We start from the raw sequence: 20,356 nt of genomic DNA, 5'->3' as shown, positions 1-20,356 counted from the left end.
TTCTATCGTTTGTGAACTTGTCGATTTCCATTGAAGTCTTCTACTATGGGTTGGGGTGTGATTAAAGTATGGTAAGGCAAGAGATTAACGACCTACCCTTCTCTTGCATTCGTTCTGTATAAGAAGTGGCAGTTAAGATCATCAAGACCAGCAGGGGAGCACTATCAACAGTATGTGATAGCAGTTAGCACTCGGCGGGTGATATACGTCGCAGGTAAATCTTCAACTCAACCAGTCCAAGCCGTCACCCAAGGTTGCGGACTCGCTGCGGCACGAGTACATTGTCAACGGGATATTTAAACAACTGTTGATGCTCGAGTTTTAGGCTTATTCTTGTTGCCCGAAGTCTCACATCCTCCCGTGATTCATCCGTTCACCACGAAACGTCACCAAAAAAGGCATAACTTTTCGATTCCCCTTCGCTTCTGAAAAAGGCATAACTGTTCGACTCCCCTTCGCTTCTGAAGTACGCCGCTACAGCCTATGCCATCAGCCTCTGCTTGCTGAGTTGGAATGCCACATCCGCCGTCGCTCCGTCAATAAAATCGTTCATCATAACGACAAGCGTGTCGTACCCACACGTCTGCAAAACGTTATCCCTACACCACGGCAACGTCTTGGAATCACAGATTGCCTTCGTCGCCAGGATACAGCTCGACGTCGTCCCCGCCTCCAATACCGAATACGCCACGGCCTTGGGTATGTTCGTCGCCGTCGCCTGACACTGGATGTTGATGAAAGCCTTACCCTTCCAGTTATTCTCAGTAAGCACCCTCGGGAAGGCATCGACAATGCTCTGACCATCCATCGTGGCATTTCCTTCATCCGTATACGTCGACAGGCTATCCACGCTCTCCATCATAATCAGCCTCTTCTTATCCCTCCTCAGCTCCGCAATGGTCGCATTCCGGAGGTCATTCTCGTTCCCAACTACCATCCGATCACCCCCCTTCTCCAACGCTTTCTCAAGGTACTCCCTCTTATCCTGATCCGACGGCCTCGCACACTCATTCGGCACGCCATCCCACCTCAGCTGCACCACCACAATCTCCTCCTGGTGCGCCAACAGAAAAGCAACCACATCCGCCAAAAACACATCATACCCCATGCCCGGAATCGCGCCATGCTGGAAGTACAACCTGTCGGGTAACCCATCCTTCCCCTTCTGCATCGCGCTCCTCACCGCCGCATGACAGTACGCTGGCCGAAACTCAAAGTACCTGGCTCCAATCCGTAGCATGGCATCCAAGCTATCCTTCTGCGTCATGGCCAGACTAAAGATGATATTCGGCGCAATCAGCGCTATCGCCGGCCCCGAAACCGCGTCTGCAATCTCCGCCATGATCCGGTTATCGTGCACCAGCGTGCCCACCACCGCGCCGCCCATCTTGCTTAACAACCTGGAGCTGCTCGCCATGCTGTTCATCCCCGCGTCGTGCGCCGAAGGCAGCACCAGTCTTCTAAACCTGCGATTCTCCTGCCACGAACCCGGTGGAACAAGGTCCTCCATCCATCTACTACCTACCGGAGAAACGGTGATGTAGCACTGATGTCTCTTCGGCAAGATATCCTGTCCCGCGGGACCGGATTCGTAGAAGCCGTACGTCACTACCACTTCTCTTCGTTTGGGGGTAGTCCCCTCCGGGTCGATCCACGAGAAGATAGACGGCGTCGAAGCGATGCTATCCATCGTTCCCCCCGTTGCTAAACCGGTGACGGCGTTGACGTCGATCCATTGCTCTGTTATCACCTTATTATTCTCGGTCCCAGGTCCAAGGTCAAGGTTGACGCGGAAGGAGAAACGACCCTTTTTGTCAAAGAGGGAGGGGATGTTGCGGGCTTCTACTTCGATGGCGCGGGAGAAGAATTGTTGGTTATTAGAGGATGATGATGATTGGAAGACGACGGTTTCGCCGGGGACGGTCAAAGTGATGCTGCATGTTCCCCAGGAGGCGACGGTCGGGGAGATGTAGGCGCTGATTTGGATTCCTTTGGAGGGAAGCTTTTCTTGGATTTTGATGGACATTTTGCGGAAGAGAGTTGAGGCTGCGGTTGAGGCACTTGAGGGGGTGGCGGAGGTGGATTTGGAGGTGGAGGAGGAGAAAGGGCGACGGTCTTTGAAGAGGGTCTTGAGTCTCATTTTGGTTTTGTTAAGTTTGGGGCTCCTCTTCTAGGTAGTTTGTGGTGTGGTGTTTGGTTTGATGAGGTTCTGAGATGATTGTCACTGACCGGTTGGTTCAATTAGCTGTTTGGTTGCATGGAGTGGGTGAGGTGAGGTGAGGTGAGGTTGATAAGTGAGTGAACGCTGTTCTGTTGCTGTCGTTGATGGAGTGATGAATGGTGGTGGCTGTCTGGAAGGAAGGCAAAATGATGCAAATCTACCTACACTCGACCAAGAAATAAATGAGAATTGACGTTCAAAGTGGGGTTGGAGGCCGCATTATATAGCGAAACCAACTAAACCTGAGGCAGGTATCGGATATCACATCGAGTTAAGTCTCCCGCTCAATAGCTTCGCCGGGAAGGCTGAAACAGGGGTGTGTGCTCCGGGGTAATCCTTGGAAACTGCAGACGTCACTTTAGATTGGGCCTGGCGCGACAAATGATCTTGAATTAATCTCGATATTCCCGACCAAGATGGTGGCCGGCGACTGGTGACTAGTTCTCAAATCTCATGACGCTTTACAAGGCAAGTGATTGATAGGTGTGATGGGGATGGTGAGACATGTTGAAAACGCCCGAGATGTCAGGGCGGGAGCACAAGAGATTTGGAGCTGAGCCGTTCCTTCGGGAGGAAATATGCAGGTATGCAAGCTGTATGCATGCCGCGTGAAGGAGGGGCTTGGTTTCGCTTGTGACGCTTCCAGGTTTTTGATTTGCAGGAATCATGTGAATGGTTGACGTATATTGGGGTAGGGTGTCCTTTGTCTTAAAAACTCAAAAGTTCAAATATGGAAGACTCGTGATGAACATCATGAACCTGATACTTCATGAGTTGCGATTTTGACTGATGTGTTCATGTGGCTACCACCGTTGATATCACCACCGACGAGATAACCTAATGGTTGTTGGAAGGAGTGCTGCATCGTAGAGGTAGGTACGGACACTGCAAATCGGTGTAACATAAAATGAGGGTAAAGAGAAACGCCTGTCACTCTTTCCAGAATCGTTATAGATGGCTTATGACAGGTAGAGGGTAGTCAAAATAAGCTCGAGAAGCCACAATGCAGTGGTCAAAGGTTGTGTATGTCACAGTCAGGTTCCACGACCTTGATGGATGAATCCAAAGTGGACTACCCGGGCCTGAAAAGAGGCCATCACTAACTATTGAACGTTGAAAAACCTTCAAGAAAATGTATAGCCTACATAATAGCAGACATCACTTTTATCTCAAGTCGGACTCAAAAGAGAGTTGTGCTCTGGAGACATTCCTTGACCTGCTATAGCCCTCTATGCCCATACCTAAGTCGCCCTTTTGCAGCTTTGTATATTCCTCTTCCTCACAAACGGCTCTTTGCCTTACCAGACGAACAATCACCTCCTTGCGGCCCTCTTTACAGCCAAAGTAGCAACATCTTTGAGTTCATTTCCCGGCTGTGTCTTGCTCATCGAGGATTAAGACCAGAGGTACCTGCGGCTCTGGTGGACACCTCCCATCTGTGATGCGTTGTCTGCAGTGCGAAGCCTCTCCATGACTGCACCTGCTCGTACTTCTTGCTTCCTGCATAGTCACTCCTCGGAAGTGTATCTGCAAGTACTAGGAATATTGGGAATGCCCGTTGCCGCCAGGGCAGGAATCTTCGTCACATTATCCACTAGGTCAAAGCCTTGCAGGTTCTTTATTCTGCTGCCCTACTTCATTGCCCGCACAATACTCAACCATAGATCTCTATCTCCTCCAATATTTGTTGTTCCGCTATTCCAGTACAGACTATAGTAGCGCGTACCTACCTTCAAGGTGCTTGGGCGATCGAGAGCCACAACCTGTTTACCATTATTGAAACGATCATTGCATCCTTCGCCTTCTGACAACATTCAACAATACCCCTCTACATCTTCCAGTCTTGTGTTTCCCGCTGTCCCAGGGCAGATTCTAGTAGCGCGTATCTTCAGGCTGTTAGGGCGACCCCAAGCCACAACCTGTCTACGTTTCTTGACCCGATCGCTGCATCTTTCACCTGCTCACAACACTCACCCACAATCCCCTACCTCCTCCAGTCTTTTCCTTTCCACTTCCAGGACAGATTATAGTATCGCGTACCTTCAGGTTACCACTGTGACTGCGAGTCAGATCCTCTTCACCTTTATTGACACAATCGTGCCATCTTTCACCTTGCATTCAGTACGTCCAGTCGCGTCCCCTACCTACCTCTAGCCTTCGCTGACAGTTATTGACAGTCGCGGAACCTTTAAACAGGCATCAGCAATCACCGGTTCGCACAAAGGACCTTGCTTTATTCACGATGTGCGGCGTGTACCAAGGACCCCCAAGCAACCATCCCCCGCCGAATTCACTTTTGGCTCATCCGGTAGCGCTCCAAGCAGAAATAAACAACAGCAGAGCACCAGTAGCTCCAATGGACCTTGTCCCCGACAGTGACTCGTCGGCAGAAAAGCCGCACAGGACGAGGGCTTGGCATCCGCGTGGTGCAATGTCTCTTCAAGAGGCACCCGAACTAGCCTTCCATCGCTTGATTCGTATGGGTAACTCGGTTCCAGCTCCTCCACATCAGCAACCGGCAGCACAAGAGGCGCCGAGCAGAAAGAAGAGAAGTGCTCTCTATGATCCCGTTAGGGACATAGTCTTGCCGGCGCCTGAATCTTCGCCTGTCGCCGCCGAGCCCGTCCAGGGCCACACTTTGTCTGACGATGGCAACATCGAGACGACAATGGGGACGACACCTAGTCCCACTCTCAGCGAGCCGGGCTTCCGCAACATCGCCGGCAACAACACTCAATTTGCGGACCCGAATGCCCAGGTCGAAATCGACCTGAACACTGCTTTAACAATAAGGCTTTCGGATTTCCGCAGACCTTTAGCCTCTGCCTTTCCTCGAACCTCGGTAACTGCTGTCAAACCAAACCAGTACCAGAACCGTGGCCAGGAGAAAGTTCCCCTCCCACAAACACCACCATCCCAACCCGCAACCCAAGCCTCACCGCCAGATGCACCAAAGACGTCGCCCATCCCCCAAAGGGCCACCAGGCTGAACGTGCCAGCCACGTACAACGATATGATTGCGCAGGAGACACTGCTGCACCAATCCAACCCCGAACTGCACGAACAGGTGCGTGAAGCGGCTTCGTACGGCTTCACCACCACGTTACAGCCAGGAAATAAACGCTCCAGCGATGCGGCGTTGTCTCCGCCATCAGAAGGGCAAGAGCCGCCAATAAAGAAACTCCACAACAGAGGCGGCGCCCGTCCTGGTGCGGGGAGACCAGCGACTAAGATGTTGAGGCAGCTGGCTAGTGGGACTGCTCCGCAACCGCTCAGGGCTGGTAGTCTTTGGGATAGGCCGACGTCCGCTTTTGGTGCAAGTGGTAGTGGTTCTAGGTCTGGGCGTGCTTCTGTTGCTGGTGCTGGATCTCTCTCAGGCTCCTACTCTGCTTTTACCTTTGCCCCTTCCGCGGACCCTCACAATCAACCTCCCAATTTCCCTCCAGCATCTGCCGGCCCCAGTGGCCTAATTGGCACGTCCCCCAGCAAAGGTAAGAAGCGCAAGGCGGATGAGGCGGGCGTTCTGTCTTTGGATGAGAACCTTCCTGCTCCTGTGTCTTCTTCTTCTGTGGCTGCTTCTGTGCTTGAAGTTTTGAAAGGGGAGCCACCGCGGTTGCCGCTTGCTGCCCTGGATATAGAAAAGGGTGGGGATGCAGGGGGTGGAAAGGGGCATGATACCTCTAGCGATGACAAGAAGGAGGAGGAGAGAAAGGAGGAAGTAGTGGAGCATAAGGTTGCCGGGGAGGAGACAAAGAGTTGTGAAAAACCTGAGGAGGAAAACACTCCATGGCTGCAGTGGGAGAACCTGCGCGGAGGAAAAGGGGAAGGTTTGCGCTCGGAATCCGCATCACCAAAGAGCAAGGCAGAGGAAACCAGAGGAGCCCAGGAACCAGAGTGTAGAACGCAAGCAGAGGGAGACGAGAAGAGACAGGCGACAGCGAAAGGGACAGAAAAGGGAAATGGAAAGAGGAAGGCCGAAGCCATTACCCCAGTGGCAGAGCCCGCGGCAGAGGAACCGGCGAAAGATGAACCACCAGCAAAGCGGGCTAAGACAGCGGCCATGTCCAGCTCCGCGGTCTCCGAGGCGTCGGTAAGGCGCAGCGCAAGGCCCCGAAAGCCGACTGCTAAGGTCAGGGACAATATGATCCAATAGATTGCCAGAGGACAATGGGTGTTGGACAACTGGGCCAAGACGGTCAGCAAGAACAAGAACGTCAAGATTCTCTTGGGAGTGTCGGGCAGCCCGGCAGCTGCAGGTACCGGGTATGTGGCTGGAAGCCAACTGGCCAACGTCATCAAGTACTCCCAGACATTCTTGAGCTTTGGCGGCGTTATGATGTGGGATATGAACCAAGTGTGGGCGCAGTGGTGATGGTTCTTTTGAGAATTATTAGATGGCAGCGTACGTAGACACTCAGCGATGTCGACTTGAACGCGACTAGAAATGACACAATGAAAAATAATTGTGCAAAGAACTCGTCCGAAATCCCTGTTGCTTAAATTTTTTTTATTGTGCTGTGACATTCTGTTGAAGGAAGGAACGAGTGTCTTCTCCGAGTTCTTGCCTCCGTCACCTTCCAAGCCAGGGTTGAAGTGGGGCACAGATGATTCAGTAACAAGGCCTTGTTTCCTTTCATCCCGTCGCCCTCCCGTCTTGCTTTCCTCCTGAAATCCTTCTCTTTCCAACCCAAAATAATAACTGCCGCCTCTTGATCCCCATGCGCAGCTCTCCTATTGACCACTCTTCCTCCCAACCCGAACCCCAAGTAGAATACTACGCCTGCTGGGACCCCCTACATCCCTGGCCCGCGTTTCTGTCTTTCTTCAAGTGGAAATAGAACTGGTCGAGCTCGTTGTCGTCGTCGTTATTTTCTGCGGTCCACCTTATTCTGCAGACATGTGCACCCGTCCTGGCCGCAATCGTAGCACCGCTTCCAGGCTTGCTGCGAGATTAAGGCATTCAATGTCTCTGCGAAACAACCTTATTATTGACTTTGCCGGATGCGACACAAGGACCAAACCGACCGTGGTAGGGCTTTCTGCATTTGCCGCAAGTTTGTTTGTAGCATGGCCGGGTAGGTACCTCTATGTAATATAATGCGTGTGTTTACACGTCTAACTGCCTCGCCTGCTACAACCACCCTTCGGGCTTGTCTTCGAGTTCAGTGCTATGTCCCGCTCTTTCGGAAGCATTCGGTTGGCCTTCGGGCTTGTCTTTGGATTGGGCCGACTTGTCGAATGCATTCGGGGCTTCAACTTTTTTCGTCTGGGGGTTCGGGAGTTGAGCTGGCTTGTCGAAGGCGTTCGGAGCTTGGCTCGCTGTCTTAGTTTTCCCGCCCAAATGCTGCAACCAACCTGTTGAAATAAGACCGCTCCTTCCTCCCGCTGACCAGGAAAATGTTTACTGAATCCGCAAATGCGGAGCTTTGGCACACCAGTCCGGCAAGCCCCAGGCCGCGAAGCTTTACTATTTCTCATGCCCTTTGTTCATCCCTTCTTGCGCCACCGTAGAGCCGTGGTCTGGAGTGACGTCCGGGTGTTCACCCGGCTACAACTCATCGGTTTAAGGCTTGGTTTGCAAGGGTTCTTCACCTGGAGCGCCATTCTGGGTCAGGGGTTTCGTCGTGGATTGCCATCTCCACTTCCAAAAGTTGTAAGTAGAAGAAAACCGTCTGCCACGATCGGTATGAAGATCCAATGATCCATTGCCAACGCCGCAGGAGAGCAGCAGCCAAAAACGAAGGAAATCGTGGTTGTAGCAGCAAGAAAACTGGTCGAGCACAGAGACTGATCGCGCACAGAGGGGGCTGAGGTTCCTGCCGCTCGGCGATGGTGGTGATGGTGGTGTTGAAGCTGGCGCCTCTTGGCTATCCCTTGCGGGCATCTTCACTACGTTCGGCGATAGCTCCCCAGTCCCAAGTGCGTAGACCTCGCTGAATTTCTAGCCCTTCTCCTCAATATTGTAAGCGTTGGAAGGCTTGTAGTCCTCCGATGAATGAAGGACCGGGGGAGGTCGGGCTGGGGACCAATATTTCCCGAAGACATTTTCACCGCCAAAGAGAATATAGAGAAAGAATGAAGTAAAACATGGTGAATGAAAGAATGTTGCCGACCAAAACTCAGAATACTCAAGAAACTTGAGTATGAATGTGAAATTGTAACGATTGTAGTAAAATGTGCTGTCGTAACAATATCTTCGCCCAGGAGGGCAAATCAGTCATCCTCAAGCTTGCAAAGGACCCTAACAGCAAGGAGCTGTGGAATGACTTCCAATAGCATCGAAATATTTCCCGCCTCTTCAACAGGGTGTACCAAGTTGAAGAGGTCTGGGTCCCCAGCTTGCTTGGCTTCGTGCCGCCCCAGAAGACGGACTTTTGGGATGCGGAACCCGGCCTCACCAAAGCAGAGACTATTCGCTACAAGACACTTTTGAGCCACGAAAATGATTACAAGAACACTTTAAAAACAAGGGCTGCCCATGTACACCTCTTCTAAATACATCAGATCAGACGGAAGGCCATTCCTATACCCAGGGTTAGGGTGCCCACTCCGACACTCAAACTTTCCAGGCAGACACTTACTCGTATGTTCTTCCCATGAGGGGTAAACATCAGATAGCTGCTGGCTTCTGGGAGCAAGATCCCCAACCTCACTTCCTTCAAGACGCCGTTCTCTCCCAACATCAGCTGCTCAAGCACTCGAAAAGTAATAACCGTCCATCTCTAGTCTAGCTTCCGCCTCCTCATCTCCCCATCTTCAGTCTGGAAGGCCACAGCAGCCCCCAGTCACGGCAGCAAGCAGCGAAAAAGAAAAAAGATAGAAATAGGAAAAAAAGATGTGCGGTCCGGGGTTCGAACCCGGGTTCTCTCGCTGGCAGATGTGCTCCCCTGGCCACTGTAGGGGTACTGACTATGCAGACCCAAGTTGGACGACTATTGGGACAGCAGTTTACTGAGCGAACGCGTTAACCACTACGCCAACCGCACTTTGCTTTGTTGTTGAATTGAGGTCTGCGGAACTAATATATATACCTCGAGTCAGGTACTCCTGGTACTGGTGTTGGTGTTGGGTCGTGGTGGCGGTCTGGGGGTTTTTCATGTTCGAGCTGGTGTTGATGCCGGTGCTGCTGGTGGTGGTGCTGGCGGTGTGGTTGCTGATGCCTGTGATTTGGTGCTCTTCATGTTGAAGCTGCTGCTGGTGGTGGTGGTGCTGATGTTGATGTGGCCTCTGAAGCTGGAGGTTTGGTGTGAAGTCTGGCGATCTGGGCCTTGGTGACGTTGGAGGCGTGCCTTCCTTCCTTGACAGAAGGCTGGTGGCGACGGGTCGCGATGGTCTTGGTGGTGGTTTGAATCCATCCCGTTCCTTCTGTTTGCTGGCAGAAATGGGCAACGCACACTTTCCCTTGGTGGGTTAATTTTTCTTGATCCAGCGCCCGTGACCCAACACTCCAGCTCATTGTTGGTGTTTCCATTCTCTTGAACAACCACATTCGTGATCATGTGCACCCACGACGTTCAAAGACCACAACAACCAGTTCGTAATTCGCAGCAGCCTTTAGTTCTATCACCATTCAAGTATGAATGCAAGTACTCGTAGAGATGAACGCAAATTTATTTACTAGTTGCAACATTGGCAGTACACGTTCTCGTGATACTCATTGGCGTGGTGTTGAAGGCGTTCGTCCTCCTAGCAACGCAGCTCCTGCCTTTGCAACCCTTGCCCTTGCAAGCCCTCGGCTGTAATGAGGTTCTCACGTACCGTCACTTGTTTTCTTTTGAGAGAAGCATCCAGCGGAGGTCGATTACCCACGAAAACTCGCTGGCTACAGCAGTTCACCATCTTCCAAATCCCCCAGCCCACGTCGGCACGTCGCGTGTCAAAATGCGCAGACTACATCTGCCACAGCATTCCTTGCTTGGCGGTGAGCAACATACCTAGCTCTGTTCATACGACCCAAGATAGATCACTACCCCTACAAAGAAACAAAAACATTGAATTTGCTTCGCCTTTTGTATCCCGAATATAAAGTCCACATGTCTTTCGTGTCCCTGATACCTGCGTCGTAGACCTGTAGCAGTGCAGTGCAGCAGCGCAGCTCACCGCGCATACCTCACCGCGCGGCGTGCGCGCCACAGTCAGTTTACCTTACCTTAAGACTCCCGTCGCGACTCACCTACGCGTCAGGCCCCCCCGCGATACCAATCACCCACTGAACCACCCAATATCAGCCAGTTCCCCCTTTCCTAGGTACCCGTTTCAGGGTGCTACAAACCACGTGGGTTGAACACAGGACACAGGTTGATCAAATTGCTACATGGACAGAAATTCGCTATCGACGAAAGCCCATGTACGACGTGAAACCGGGTATGGCTGAATGGCTGAAAACGGGCTTGGTGTCAGCGGTGTCAGAATGTTGGGATTTTGTTGAGGAACTGCGGACTTGGAGGAGGAGGAACTGGTTACAAGGGTATGTCTTGGAACGGTCAGTCAGTTGTCGGTTCAGTCAGTAAGAAGGACCAGTCAGATTGAGGGGATTCTCAATATTGCGAGAGACATGTTTTCAGAATGTTTGATGGGAACTTGATAGGATAGTTTTCAAACCACGAGAATATGCGGAGTTACTTTTCCATTACTAGAATAGAGCTGTTCTTTTGTAGATTCGTTAAGGAGCTGCTGAACGAAGAAAACTGTTGCGCAGTCCTTGGGATCGCTCTGTCCGTCAAAAGTAACCCATCGCTGATACGCAACTGAAGCCTCTTGGGCAATCCCTGAACCTGAGTCCCTCGATTTTGATCTCTATGTCATCGCGAAGAAGTGTTGATACAGAGCTGAGTTGAGAAGAAAAGGGTCTTGAAGAAGGGTAGACAAAGGAGAGGTAATCATTGAAGTTAACAAGCCGCCGGGTATGTATCGCAGAAGAAGAAGAAAAGTCATGCCTCAACGCCGTAAGTCAGGTCATCATCATCCTACTCCCCGCTCTGTACCATCAAAATCACCATGCCACCCGTCACTTTTTTCTGCCCATCCCTCCATTTGCTTAACGTCTTTTTCTGACCTCGTCGGTGCATCTGCCACCGCCACCACCGCCGCCGCCAGTAGCGCTGCCATCGGAGATGGGGAGAGGCGTGTAGGTGCGGGGTCTCCAGCCATCACTACCGCCTGAGCCAGAGCCGGACGAGCCGGAGGACGACGAGCCGGTGTAGCTGGATGAACCAGAAGTGGCGCTGCCAGTCCATGTGTAGCTGCCTGAGCCGCTGGTGATGATTTCCTGGGGCATCTTGAAATTTGAGTACGCGTTCGCTTTGCTTGCTCGTTACGTGGACGATGGTGAAGTGAGAAGTCGGTTGCCTGGGTGACAGGAAGATTGTATATCGAGACTTGAAGACCTTTGCAGAGGTTAGCGATGAGTTTAGTAGACGTTTGAAGGAAAGATAACGTACTTTATACGGGAAACGCCCAAAGGAAGAAATGTGAGACCTCGGTGATGATTTGATGTTGTGGCGTAAGTTGAGAAATAAGGGTCCGAAACGGTAGTTTATGACTGACGGGGTGTCTGATGTAATCTGCAAGATGCCGACTGAGACTTGCGGGTAGCAAGGTTCGACTGGTATTGTGTATGAAGAGGGGACTGATGACTTGGGACGAAAGAAAACCCCTAATAATCACGGGACGAAGCGCGTTTATATACGCCACAAAACAACGACGAGTGTTCAACCAGAACCGATCACCGAAAAGCAAAACACACAATACCAATCTCAAAGTTGTTTAGTGACCGAGATGGCCAAGACGACTTGGAGATGGTCATCACCAGAGGCTTGCATAGCCATCAGCCTCACTCATCGAAACGTGCACATGTCGGTGTGTCGATGACCAGTAGAATTCCACGCTCAATTTGCCCCTGAATTTGACACATAAACAACAGCGGTCCATCCTCGCGACATTACGTCTATAACCAAGTCTCCCTGGGGTGCCTGGACCCTTTCTCTGTAGCCTCTCTCGACCCAGCTTCGTCAAAATCGATGCGAAGGACTGTGTACCAGCCCTCAGACCTGCCTTGAAATCGGCAGATTGTGTTTTCGCTGTCTCGTTTCAAAGTGCGCAATGTATTATCCCAGCCCTCGAGAGGCTGTCAGAACGAGACTCGCCTAGGGCTCCCTGTGCGGCCGAACGGTCACTGAGCGGTTACACGTACCCATTGTCCGGCCCTGGTAAACATGGCTTCTGGAAAGTTTCCATGTTCCACTGGTAAACGCCAAGTGTCCGATAGTGTGAAAGGCATTTTTGCCCGAACATGCATAACGGCCGCTTATAACCCGATTCCGATGCCTTGGTTCCAATAGTGTATACGGCTCGATAGCAGGTATGGAGATCTGACGGCCCGGGGATCGTGTATCAGTAGGAGCACCAGTGGTTGACCTAAACCTCCATCCAGGGTCATTGCGTAGCTCGTGTAACACCCATCAACTACGCTGCACCCAAGATCTCCAACGCTTTCCTTAGCTCCTTCACCGCCGTAGGGACGTCTTCAAAGTTCAATGCTGAAATCGCCCATTTGGCGTGCTTCTGAGCCGAAGCCATGGCAGCTTCGTCTGTTGTGAAGCCTCCAGTAACTTGCGAAGAGGCATAAGTGGATGCAGGGACAGCTAGTGCAGGAGGCACTGGCTGTAGACTGGGAACTGCAGGAGTTTGGGGAGCTGGAGGAGCTGGGTTCTGGAAGTAAAAGTCAGTCGGCTGGTTGACAGGCGGTGATGCCACAGCAGCTGTTGACGGTGCACTGGGAGCAAACGTGGGAGGAACCACGGGCGGAGCAGGAGGCTGGCGATCAGCATCCGGCGTCCAAGCTGCAGCGCCCGCATCAGGCATCGAGATATCAGGATCAGGGTAGGATGACAGTGCGCTCGGAGCGGATGGCAGATCGGGCTCAGGCCTGTAGTTGACAGGGTTATGTGTGGGAGCTGAGACCGGAGTGTCCGAGTCCAAGGAGACTGTTGACGGTGCTGGGTCAGTAAGCCCACTGGGTACACCGGGCAACTTGAGTTCGGCTTCGGATATCGGGGATGGGCCAGCCGAGGCTGGGCTGACTGGCAAAGACACGCCGGCAGCGTCCGTCCTCTGCAAGTCTCTGTCTAGAACTTCCTCCACTGTGACGGAAAGGGGTGGTGGTGATTTCTTTTCGACCGACCCGGTCAATGCCTGAACTTCTGGATCACTGGGGTCCAAGGCGGGCTGTTGGGGTTCTTCGCGTTTCGGGTTGGACTCGTTCGGGTCCTTGCCCTCCTTGATAGCCTTTGCGATGCGTGCGGCATTCCACTTTGCATATTTAATCTTTTGTTGCGTCTCTTCGTCGGCAGGGCCCCAGATGTTGACCAGATGGAAGAAGGTAGCGGCGGCGTCGAATGTCATGGCCGTTTGCTGTGTCACTTTGTTTGCCTTGACCACTCGCTCGGCGCGATCAAGGGTTTCCTGTGCGAATCTGTCGACGACGGCCTGGCCGACCTCATCGTCTGTGTAGGCATCTTCGTTCGGGTGCTCAGCTTTGGCCTGTAGGGAACAACAGTCAGCAAGAGAAGGTGGTAAAGGGAGACGGAATAAAGCGTGCCTGTTCCAGCTTCCCCATCAAGTCCATCGTATAAGTCATCATTTCGTCATTCTCTTTGTGGAGTCCCCTGTTAAGGATCTGGTTGACGACCCAATAATTGCCTGCAAAAGTCAGACACTGCCGGCCCCCAGTTGTCTTGGGGGTACTTTGCTTTGCTTCTTGTACATACACCAATATGCAATCTCCGGTTTTACTGATTGGAGCTGGAGGGCCTTTGTCGCGCATTTCCAGAGGTTGATATCGGCGGCCTTGAGGGCAGCGGGGATCGTGATGTTGTCTGCCATGGCGATGGCGTTCGGGCGTCTAACAGGACGGGCTATACGTTCGGATAAAGATAGATGATTGATAAAGATAGAGGATCAGTAAAGACAGAGGATAAGAACATGAACGGGTGCAAACCAGGAAAGAATTACGGCTCGTCGTTATCTCTCAGCTTCCTCGTCAAGTCCCAACAGAGGAGGTTGACAGTTGAACACTGGACTGGCGTCGTCATCTTCCGCGGCTGTCTCCAGGCGGCACCATTGTTAGCGTCTCTTCCCCACATTCCCGCCGAGCCATCTGCTCCCAAGCGCTGCGGAAAGCACCATGCCATGTGCTTTGGAGCTTGGGCCACAATTCGGCCATAGCACGTTTCATAGCACTGAAAGGACCCCCGGACCGCAGTTCCCCTGGTGATTCTGGATGCTTCTGACTTCATTTGTTTGTGGCGCCTGCTTCACAGCTTCTGTTGAAATGTGTTCTTTTGCCGAACATGGGAAGATGACAACTTTTCCTTTCATCTCGATCTGTCTGTTTGTTGCTTCCCTTGGGGTTCAAAAACACGACACCATCCCTCAAGGGGTTCTCTAGTACTAGTACACATACGGGAGAGCTTCCTTTGTTCTTATACCCATTGATCTGCCATTGTACATTCATGACACTGTAGCTTCAACCCCACAAACCTCACCTATCATCCACCATCCCTACACACACCACAGTCACCAAGTAAACAAAGGCAAGACCTTCCTGATTTCATCATGCATCACCCCACCCTCTGCGCTCTGGCAGTCGGTATCCTGTCTGCGCTCCCCGGAGCCCAGGCCAACGGCCTTTATACCAAAAAGTCCCCAGTCTTGCAGGTCGACGGAAAGGATTACGATAGGTTGATTGCCAAGAGCAACCAGACATCTGTAAGTCCCGACTACATCTTAGATCATCAATAGTAATAGTAAACAATCTGACCTTCCCCCCGAAAAGATCGTTGAATTCTACGCCCCTTGGTGCGGCCACTGCCAAAACCTCAAGCCAGCCTACGAAAAGGCGGCCAAGAACCTCGAAGGCCTGGCCAAGGTCGCCGCCGTCAACTGCGACGATGACGCCAACAAGCCCTTCTGCGGCAGCATGGGCGTCCAGGGCTTCCCGACCCTCAAGATCGTGCGTCCCGGTAAGAATGCCGGCAGCAAGCCCATGGTGGAGGACTACCAAGGCCAGCGCACGGCCAGCGCCATCGTCGACGCCGTGGTCTCGCGCATCAACAACCACGTCGTCAAAGTCGAGGACAAGAACCTCGACAAGTACCTGAGCGACAAGAACGAGACGGCCAAGGCGCTCCTGTTTACCGACAAGGGTACCACGTCTCCCTTGCTGAAGAGCGTCGCCATTGACTTCCTCGATGTCATCCCCGTCGGCCAGGTGCGGAACACTCAGTCCAAGGCGGTATCTACTTTCGGTGTCGACAAATTTCCTACTCTGATCCTGCTGCCTGGCGGTGATGCCCCCGGCATCGTCTACGACGGTGAGATCAAGAAGGCCGACATGGTGAAGTTCCTTTCCCAGGCGGGCCAACCTAACCCGGACCCGGCACCGGCCAAGGCCAAGAACGGAAAGAATGGAAAGAACGGAAATGAAGGAAAGAACGGAAATGAAGGAAAGAACGGAAAGAACGGAAAGAAGGACTCCAAGAAGGCTGCATCTTCCTCCTCTTCCTCTTCTTCCTCCAAGTCCAAGTCATCTGAGACCTCAACCTCAACCTCCACCTCAACCTCAACCTCCTCCTCAACCTCCTCCGAAACCCCCGCCCCAACCCAAGAAGCCCCCGTAATAATCGACACCGCCCTCCCCATCCCCTCCCTCAACACCCCCGAAAAACTAACCAAGGAATGCCTAACGTCCAAATCCAACACCTGCGTCCTGGCCTTCGTCTCTCCTAGCAGCGGCGAAAAAGCCCAAAAGGCCCTCACCACCCTCTCCGAAATAGCCTTCAAATACGCCCACTCCGGCCACAAGCTCTTCCCCTTTTACGAAGTTCCCCTGGCCACCAACCCTGGCGGCGCCTCCCTTCTCAAGTCCCTTGGTCTCAAGGAGGATGCTGACATCGAAGTCATCGCCATCAACGCCAAGCGCGGCTGGTGGAGACACTACGACGCCGTTGGTGCGGCCGATGATTTCTCGGGACATGATAAGTTGGAGGCGTGGATTGATGCGATTCGGTTGAGCGAGGGAACCAAGAAAAAGTTGCCCGAGGGTGTTGTTGTTGAGGCTTCTTCGGCTCCAGTAAAGGAAGAGGAAAGCAAGGCGGAAAAGGCAAAGCCTGAGGAGGCTGTTTCGGAGGAGGAGACGACGCCGGAGGCTACCAAGGCTGTTACTAGTGACGAGAAGGAGTCGACTGCGCCGGTTGATCCTACGCCTGAGCCGGAGACGGCTACGCATGATGAGCTTTGAGTTTGGAGGGAAAAGTCTGATGCTTGGTTTACTGTGAGTGACTGTTGTTAGTTCATGCTGATCAGAAGCTGGAGGAGTCTTCATTTATCAATTTTTTGGGAATACTTTCAAAAGTTGGCGCACGTTTGACAAAAACGACTTGTTGCTCACCTGGTCATGAGCTGTATGTACTTGGTTGCATTTGATAGTCGTGAACTTCGTCATTTTGTTCATTCCTTTTGCCCCCCAAACCATTACAATGCTACCTACCGTGCCATACCCAACCCAATTCTATGAAACTTGGCCAGCCGTCCACCTAGTAGTATGCAATCAGTCCAGTTCCATATCATTCAACCCAACCCCCCTCTCCACTGTGCCCTCCTGTATCATCTTTATCCCCTTCTCCCTCACCACCCGATCCAGAATCTCCCTCACCTGCTTACACCCGTCCACGCCCACAGCCAACATGCCCTCCAGCCGGCTGACCTGCACTCTGCTCTCGCAGACCAGCACCGCCACCCGGTCGCTGTCGCCCAGCGTGGCCACCGTCAGACCGGGAAGCTCCTGCTCCTCCTGGTGGTTCATGTCCAGCAGCGGGTCGGCGCCCTCGTCGTTGGCCGCGTATGTGGACGTCGAGCCGGCCGTGCAGGCCGCGACGTAGTCTGTCATGGGAATGCCGGCGTCGACGCAGGCGAGCGTGGCGGCGTTGATGAGGGCGGCCAGCAGAGAGCCGTCCTGCGAGAGCACGTGCAGGGAGATGTTGATGGTGGAGTGCGGGAAGAGGTGGGTGTGCAGGCTGGCGGCGAGGGCTTGGGATATCGTCGATTGGAGCTCGAGGATGTGCCTGTGACGGAAGAAAGAAGGAAGGATGATGGTTAGTTATGCGAACAGTGACAGACTAGTAGCAGTAGCTAAGACTGGGGGAACAATCCCTGGGTGTCGACTTACTTATCACCTCTGCCCCTTCGCTTGCGATCAACGGAGCTAAACCCAGCAATCACAATGTTTACAGCAACCTCAGCGTTCTTGGATTGACCACCGCCACCACCACCGCCCGACGTGGCTCCCCTCCGAGGACCGGGCTCACTGGGTCCGTTGACGACACACATGACCTTGGTGTGGCCCATCTCGAGGTAACTGGAGCCATCGGCGGCGGCCTGGGTGCGGATCTGGGCATGGATGCGACGCAGCTCGTTCCACCTGCGGCCGTCGACGCGCAACAGCGCGAGGCTGTAAGCTGAAGTATCGAGAGGCATAGCTGTGTGTATGTGGGTGTGTGTGTTTCACTGTTCTCCTCCGGGTATCGTGGTTCGGGCTAATCTCTCTACCGGACAGGTAGCGAGTACACCTCGAGATTGGGGTACGGTATCCAGCAAAGATCAACAACAATTGCCCTGGGGCCTGTCTGGGGAGCTGGACCTGAGTCTAGAATTTGTGCTCCTGCTTCCCCTGCCTAGTGTAGAGCAAGCTCAGGTTATGCTTGTGGTATCCCGGTCGTTCTTCGGGTCGGGTCGGCCAAGTCCAATCTGGGAGATCGTGGTTACTGTGTACTGGCTTGGTGGGACAACGTTGTCGATGCGATTTCGTGCCGCGAGCGACGCGCAAGTTCTCGGTACGTGTTTCGAAGGGAGAAAGGCTTGCGTAATACGGGAGTGTCGGGCCCCAGTTTCAGGGACTAGATTATCGCGAAAAGTGGGAATTCGGAGCTTCCGGTCGACCAGTCTGAATAATCTACAACAGGTTGGTGGACGGTTGTTGACTTTGAAATCGCCTTTGTTGATGGACGGACGTGGGTGGTTGCGCAAGGCCGAAAGTTTCCAATGGCAAGACAGGAAAAGTTTAGCTGAGCGGGGCGGGGCAAGATCCGCCGCGTCTCAGGTCCGCGGGGTCGCCGCGCTCCACCGCTCGGCGGGAGTTCCACAGGGCTTCCACTTTTGCTTCCATCAGGAGCTGAAGTGCATGCATGTGGTCTGTGCGTCGGCTTGTTTGCAGCTGCAGCCAGAGGAGCCGATTGAACAATTGAAGCTTTGATCCCGGGTCTCATGGTCAGAAGGAATGAATCTATGTATTGTTGTTATTCATTCCATCTACTCTCCACGTGAGCTGTCTTGCCATAACTACCACTTCCATCCAGATCACAGTGGTACACCCGCAGGGACGAGATTGAATGCGCCATGGTTGGGGGATCATTGATTGTCTTTGATCGGGCACAGGGAGCATGTGGATGTGAGGGCAGTAGCAATTCCACCGCAACTGAAGTCTGGACTCAGGAGATCACCTACTCAGGGGCACGCCGTGGCAGACTGGCAGTGGCAGTGACCCCTTGACAACAGCAAGGAGGAAACCGGCATTCCTCCATTCCCCCCTTCGCCAACTGAATACGGGAAACGGAAACCAAGATCATCCCATGGATACCGCGATTTGTTGGCTGTTCGTAATGTCGATTGGTCTGTATTCTTGGAAGCTTCGCATGAGCGCCTCGTCATCTTTGATCATCTCGGACCCAAGAGTGATCCGGTTCTGAGAGTCTGGAACGCGCGGCAATACTGCTGATGCTCCGTATCTGGGGCGCGGGTAATCCAAAGGGGTGGAAATCGATCAAGTTTCAAGAGGATCCCGTTTGGTGTTTTTGGATCGAGTTGTTCATGATCGAGTCTCTGCAGCCCTAGAGGTAGACAGCTAGACTAGTACGAATTGGCCTAGTCAACATGGTTGAACAAAGATTCACCATCAGCCAGTCGTCAGCCAGTGACCACAATGCCTTTATCAAATGGTTTCATCAGACGCGGTTTGTTTCTTGTTTTCACCGTTTGAAAACCTCACGATGCGCGCTTGCTCTTTGAAGAATTAGGCCCGACCAGCCCACGGGGTCCAACGGGACAACGGGAGAGTGTGTTGCCAAGTCTACCAAGGAACCACCCGACAAGGCCAATTCGCATTACGCTTCTAATCAAACTGTGGATGAACCATGGATGAGGCCAAGGGGTTCGCCAACACATTTGGCAGTAATTACATGTGTTAGGGATCAAAGCTCTTGGATGGCATTGCCCCCGTTCCCGTTCATCTCGATTCAGACCACCGACCGCGGAAAAGGGAAGGACGGTGACAGGGCTAGCGCTGCCATCCTCGACGCCAAAGCAACCTTCCCCATGCTCAATTTCCAGAACACCACGCAATGCACGTGCACCATGTCTTGGGCCCCTTTGAGTGAAAAGATAAAGAAACGGACGAGAAAAGTCACGATGAGATTGCTATTGTGAATGAAACAATGGCTTCTTTCACTTTGGCAAACGGAACGTGACCTATTCTTGGGTCGAGGGTGCGAAGTCAGCGTTACGCCTTTGTGCGTCGTCGAAGGGTTCCATTGTTTCCACCACTCAATCGACCGAACTGCCGGCGAAATGGGTGGTGGATATCAAAGGGGCCAGCCAATCAGAGACGTCACGTACCTGAGCAGAAGTCGTGGACGGCGGGTCGCAGCTGGCCACTCAGGGACGACAGATGGGACGATCACCGCCCTGAGGTGAGTGGTGACGAGTGGCAGGGACTGCGAGACCCACCCGGCCCACCTGTCCAGACCAATCTTCCAGGTGCCAGGGATCAATCTGCCAGGCCCTCATTTCGGCGCCCCGGGCATGTGCGTGTGCCCCTGCATGCTGTCCGCCGGGACCACAACATGGGCCAGCCCGCTCGTCTCTTTTAACCTCTCGACGCCCTCCCCTTCGTCCCTCGCGATTTCATTCCTCCTCCATCCAACACACAACGACGCACAACGCTTCCTTTGTTGCGCTTCACCACACTCTTTTTCCCATCTCCCGCGCAGATATCCCAATCTCGCAGCCATTCATTTAGACAGC

General features: G+C 53.0%; 6 protein-coding genes across 6 annotated transcripts; 2 read left to right on the top strand and 4 right to left on the bottom strand.

Annotated features, from left to right (window-relative positions):
• Positions 1-481: 481 nt before the first annotated feature.
• Positions 482-2,140, bottom strand: B0H65DRAFT_414632 (PLC-like phosphodiesterase; the record flags this gene model as incomplete). Its single annotated transcript, XM_062823928.1, has 1 exon — positions 482-2,140. The coding sequence occupies one exon, from the start codon at positions 2,138-2,140 to the stop codon at positions 482-484; it is 1,659 nt and encodes a 552-aa protein (XP_062686912.1).
• Positions 2,141-4,463: 2,323 nt separating this feature from the next.
• Positions 4,464-6,564, top strand: B0H65DRAFT_516490 (uncharacterized protein; the record flags this gene model as incomplete). The annotated part of the gene is made up of 1 exon (XM_062828669.1): positions 4,464-6,564. One exon carries the CDS (start codon positions 4,464-4,466, stop codon positions 6,372-6,374), a length of 1,911 nt encoding a protein of 636 aa, XP_062686911.1. The 3' UTR covers positions 6,375-6,564.
• Positions 6,565-7,352: 788 nt separating this feature from the next.
• Positions 7,353-11,498, bottom strand: B0H65DRAFT_544777 (uncharacterized protein; the record flags this gene model as incomplete). The annotated part of the gene is made up of 3 exons (XM_062829325.1): positions 7,353-7,471; positions 9,253-9,454; positions 11,277-11,498. 3 exons carry the CDS (start codon positions 11,496-11,498, stop codon positions 7,353-7,355), a joined length of 543 nt encoding a protein of 180 aa, XP_062686910.1.
• Positions 11,499-12,685: 1,187 nt separating this feature from the next.
• On the bottom strand, positions 12,686-14,104 carry B0H65DRAFT_505422 (Vta1 like-domain-containing protein; the record flags this gene model as incomplete). Its single annotated transcript, XM_062827990.1, has 2 exons — positions 12,686-13,762; positions 13,967-14,104. 2 exons carry the CDS (start codon positions 14,102-14,104, stop codon positions 12,686-12,688), a joined length of 1,215 nt encoding a protein of 404 aa, XP_062686909.1.
• A 732-nt stretch (positions 14,105-14,836) lies between these two features.
• Positions 14,837-16,520, top strand: B0H65DRAFT_417444 (uncharacterized protein; the record flags this gene model as incomplete). Its single annotated transcript, XM_062824087.1, has 2 exons — positions 14,837-14,989; positions 15,057-16,520. The coding sequence occupies 2 exons, from the start codon at positions 14,837-14,839 to the stop codon at positions 16,518-16,520; spliced, it is 1,617 nt and encodes a 538-aa protein (XP_062686908.1).
• A 154-nt stretch (positions 16,521-16,674) lies between these two features.
• On the bottom strand, positions 16,675-17,964 carry B0H65DRAFT_50837 (3' exoribonuclease family, domain 1-domain-containing protein). Its single transcript, XM_062828216.1, has 2 exons — positions 17,448-17,964; positions 16,675-17,343 (listed from the first exon to the last, which is right to left on the bottom strand). The coding sequence occupies exons 1-2, from the start codon at positions 17,753-17,755 to the stop codon at positions 16,830-16,832; spliced, it is 822 nt and encodes a 273-aa protein (XP_062686907.1). The 5' UTR covers positions 17,756-17,964; the 3' UTR covers positions 16,675-16,829.
• Between the last annotated feature and the right edge of the window lie 2,392 nt (positions 17,965-20,356).

The sequence above is a fragment of the Neurospora tetraspora genome (assembly GCF_033439725.1).
Source record: "Neurospora tetraspora strain CBS 560.94 chromosome Unknown B0H65scaffold_1, whole genome shotgun sequence".
Taxonomy (NCBI): Eukaryota; Fungi; Ascomycota; class Sordariomycetes; order Sordariales; family Sordariaceae; genus Neurospora; species Neurospora tetraspora.
The sequence above is the reverse complement of the archived record's forward strand: the minus strand, read 5'-3'. Positions and strand labels throughout refer to the sequence as shown.

Coding starts and splice junctions, on each gene's coding strand:
- B0H65DRAFT_50837 (XM_062828216.1), bottom strand. CDS start 17,755: ATGCCTCTCGATACTTCAGCTTACAGCCTCGCGCTGTTGCGCGTCGAC. Junction 17,344..17,447: donor CGAAGGGGCAGAGGTGATAA/GTAAGTCGACAC, acceptor CTTCCGTCACAG/GCACATCCTCGAGCTCCAAT.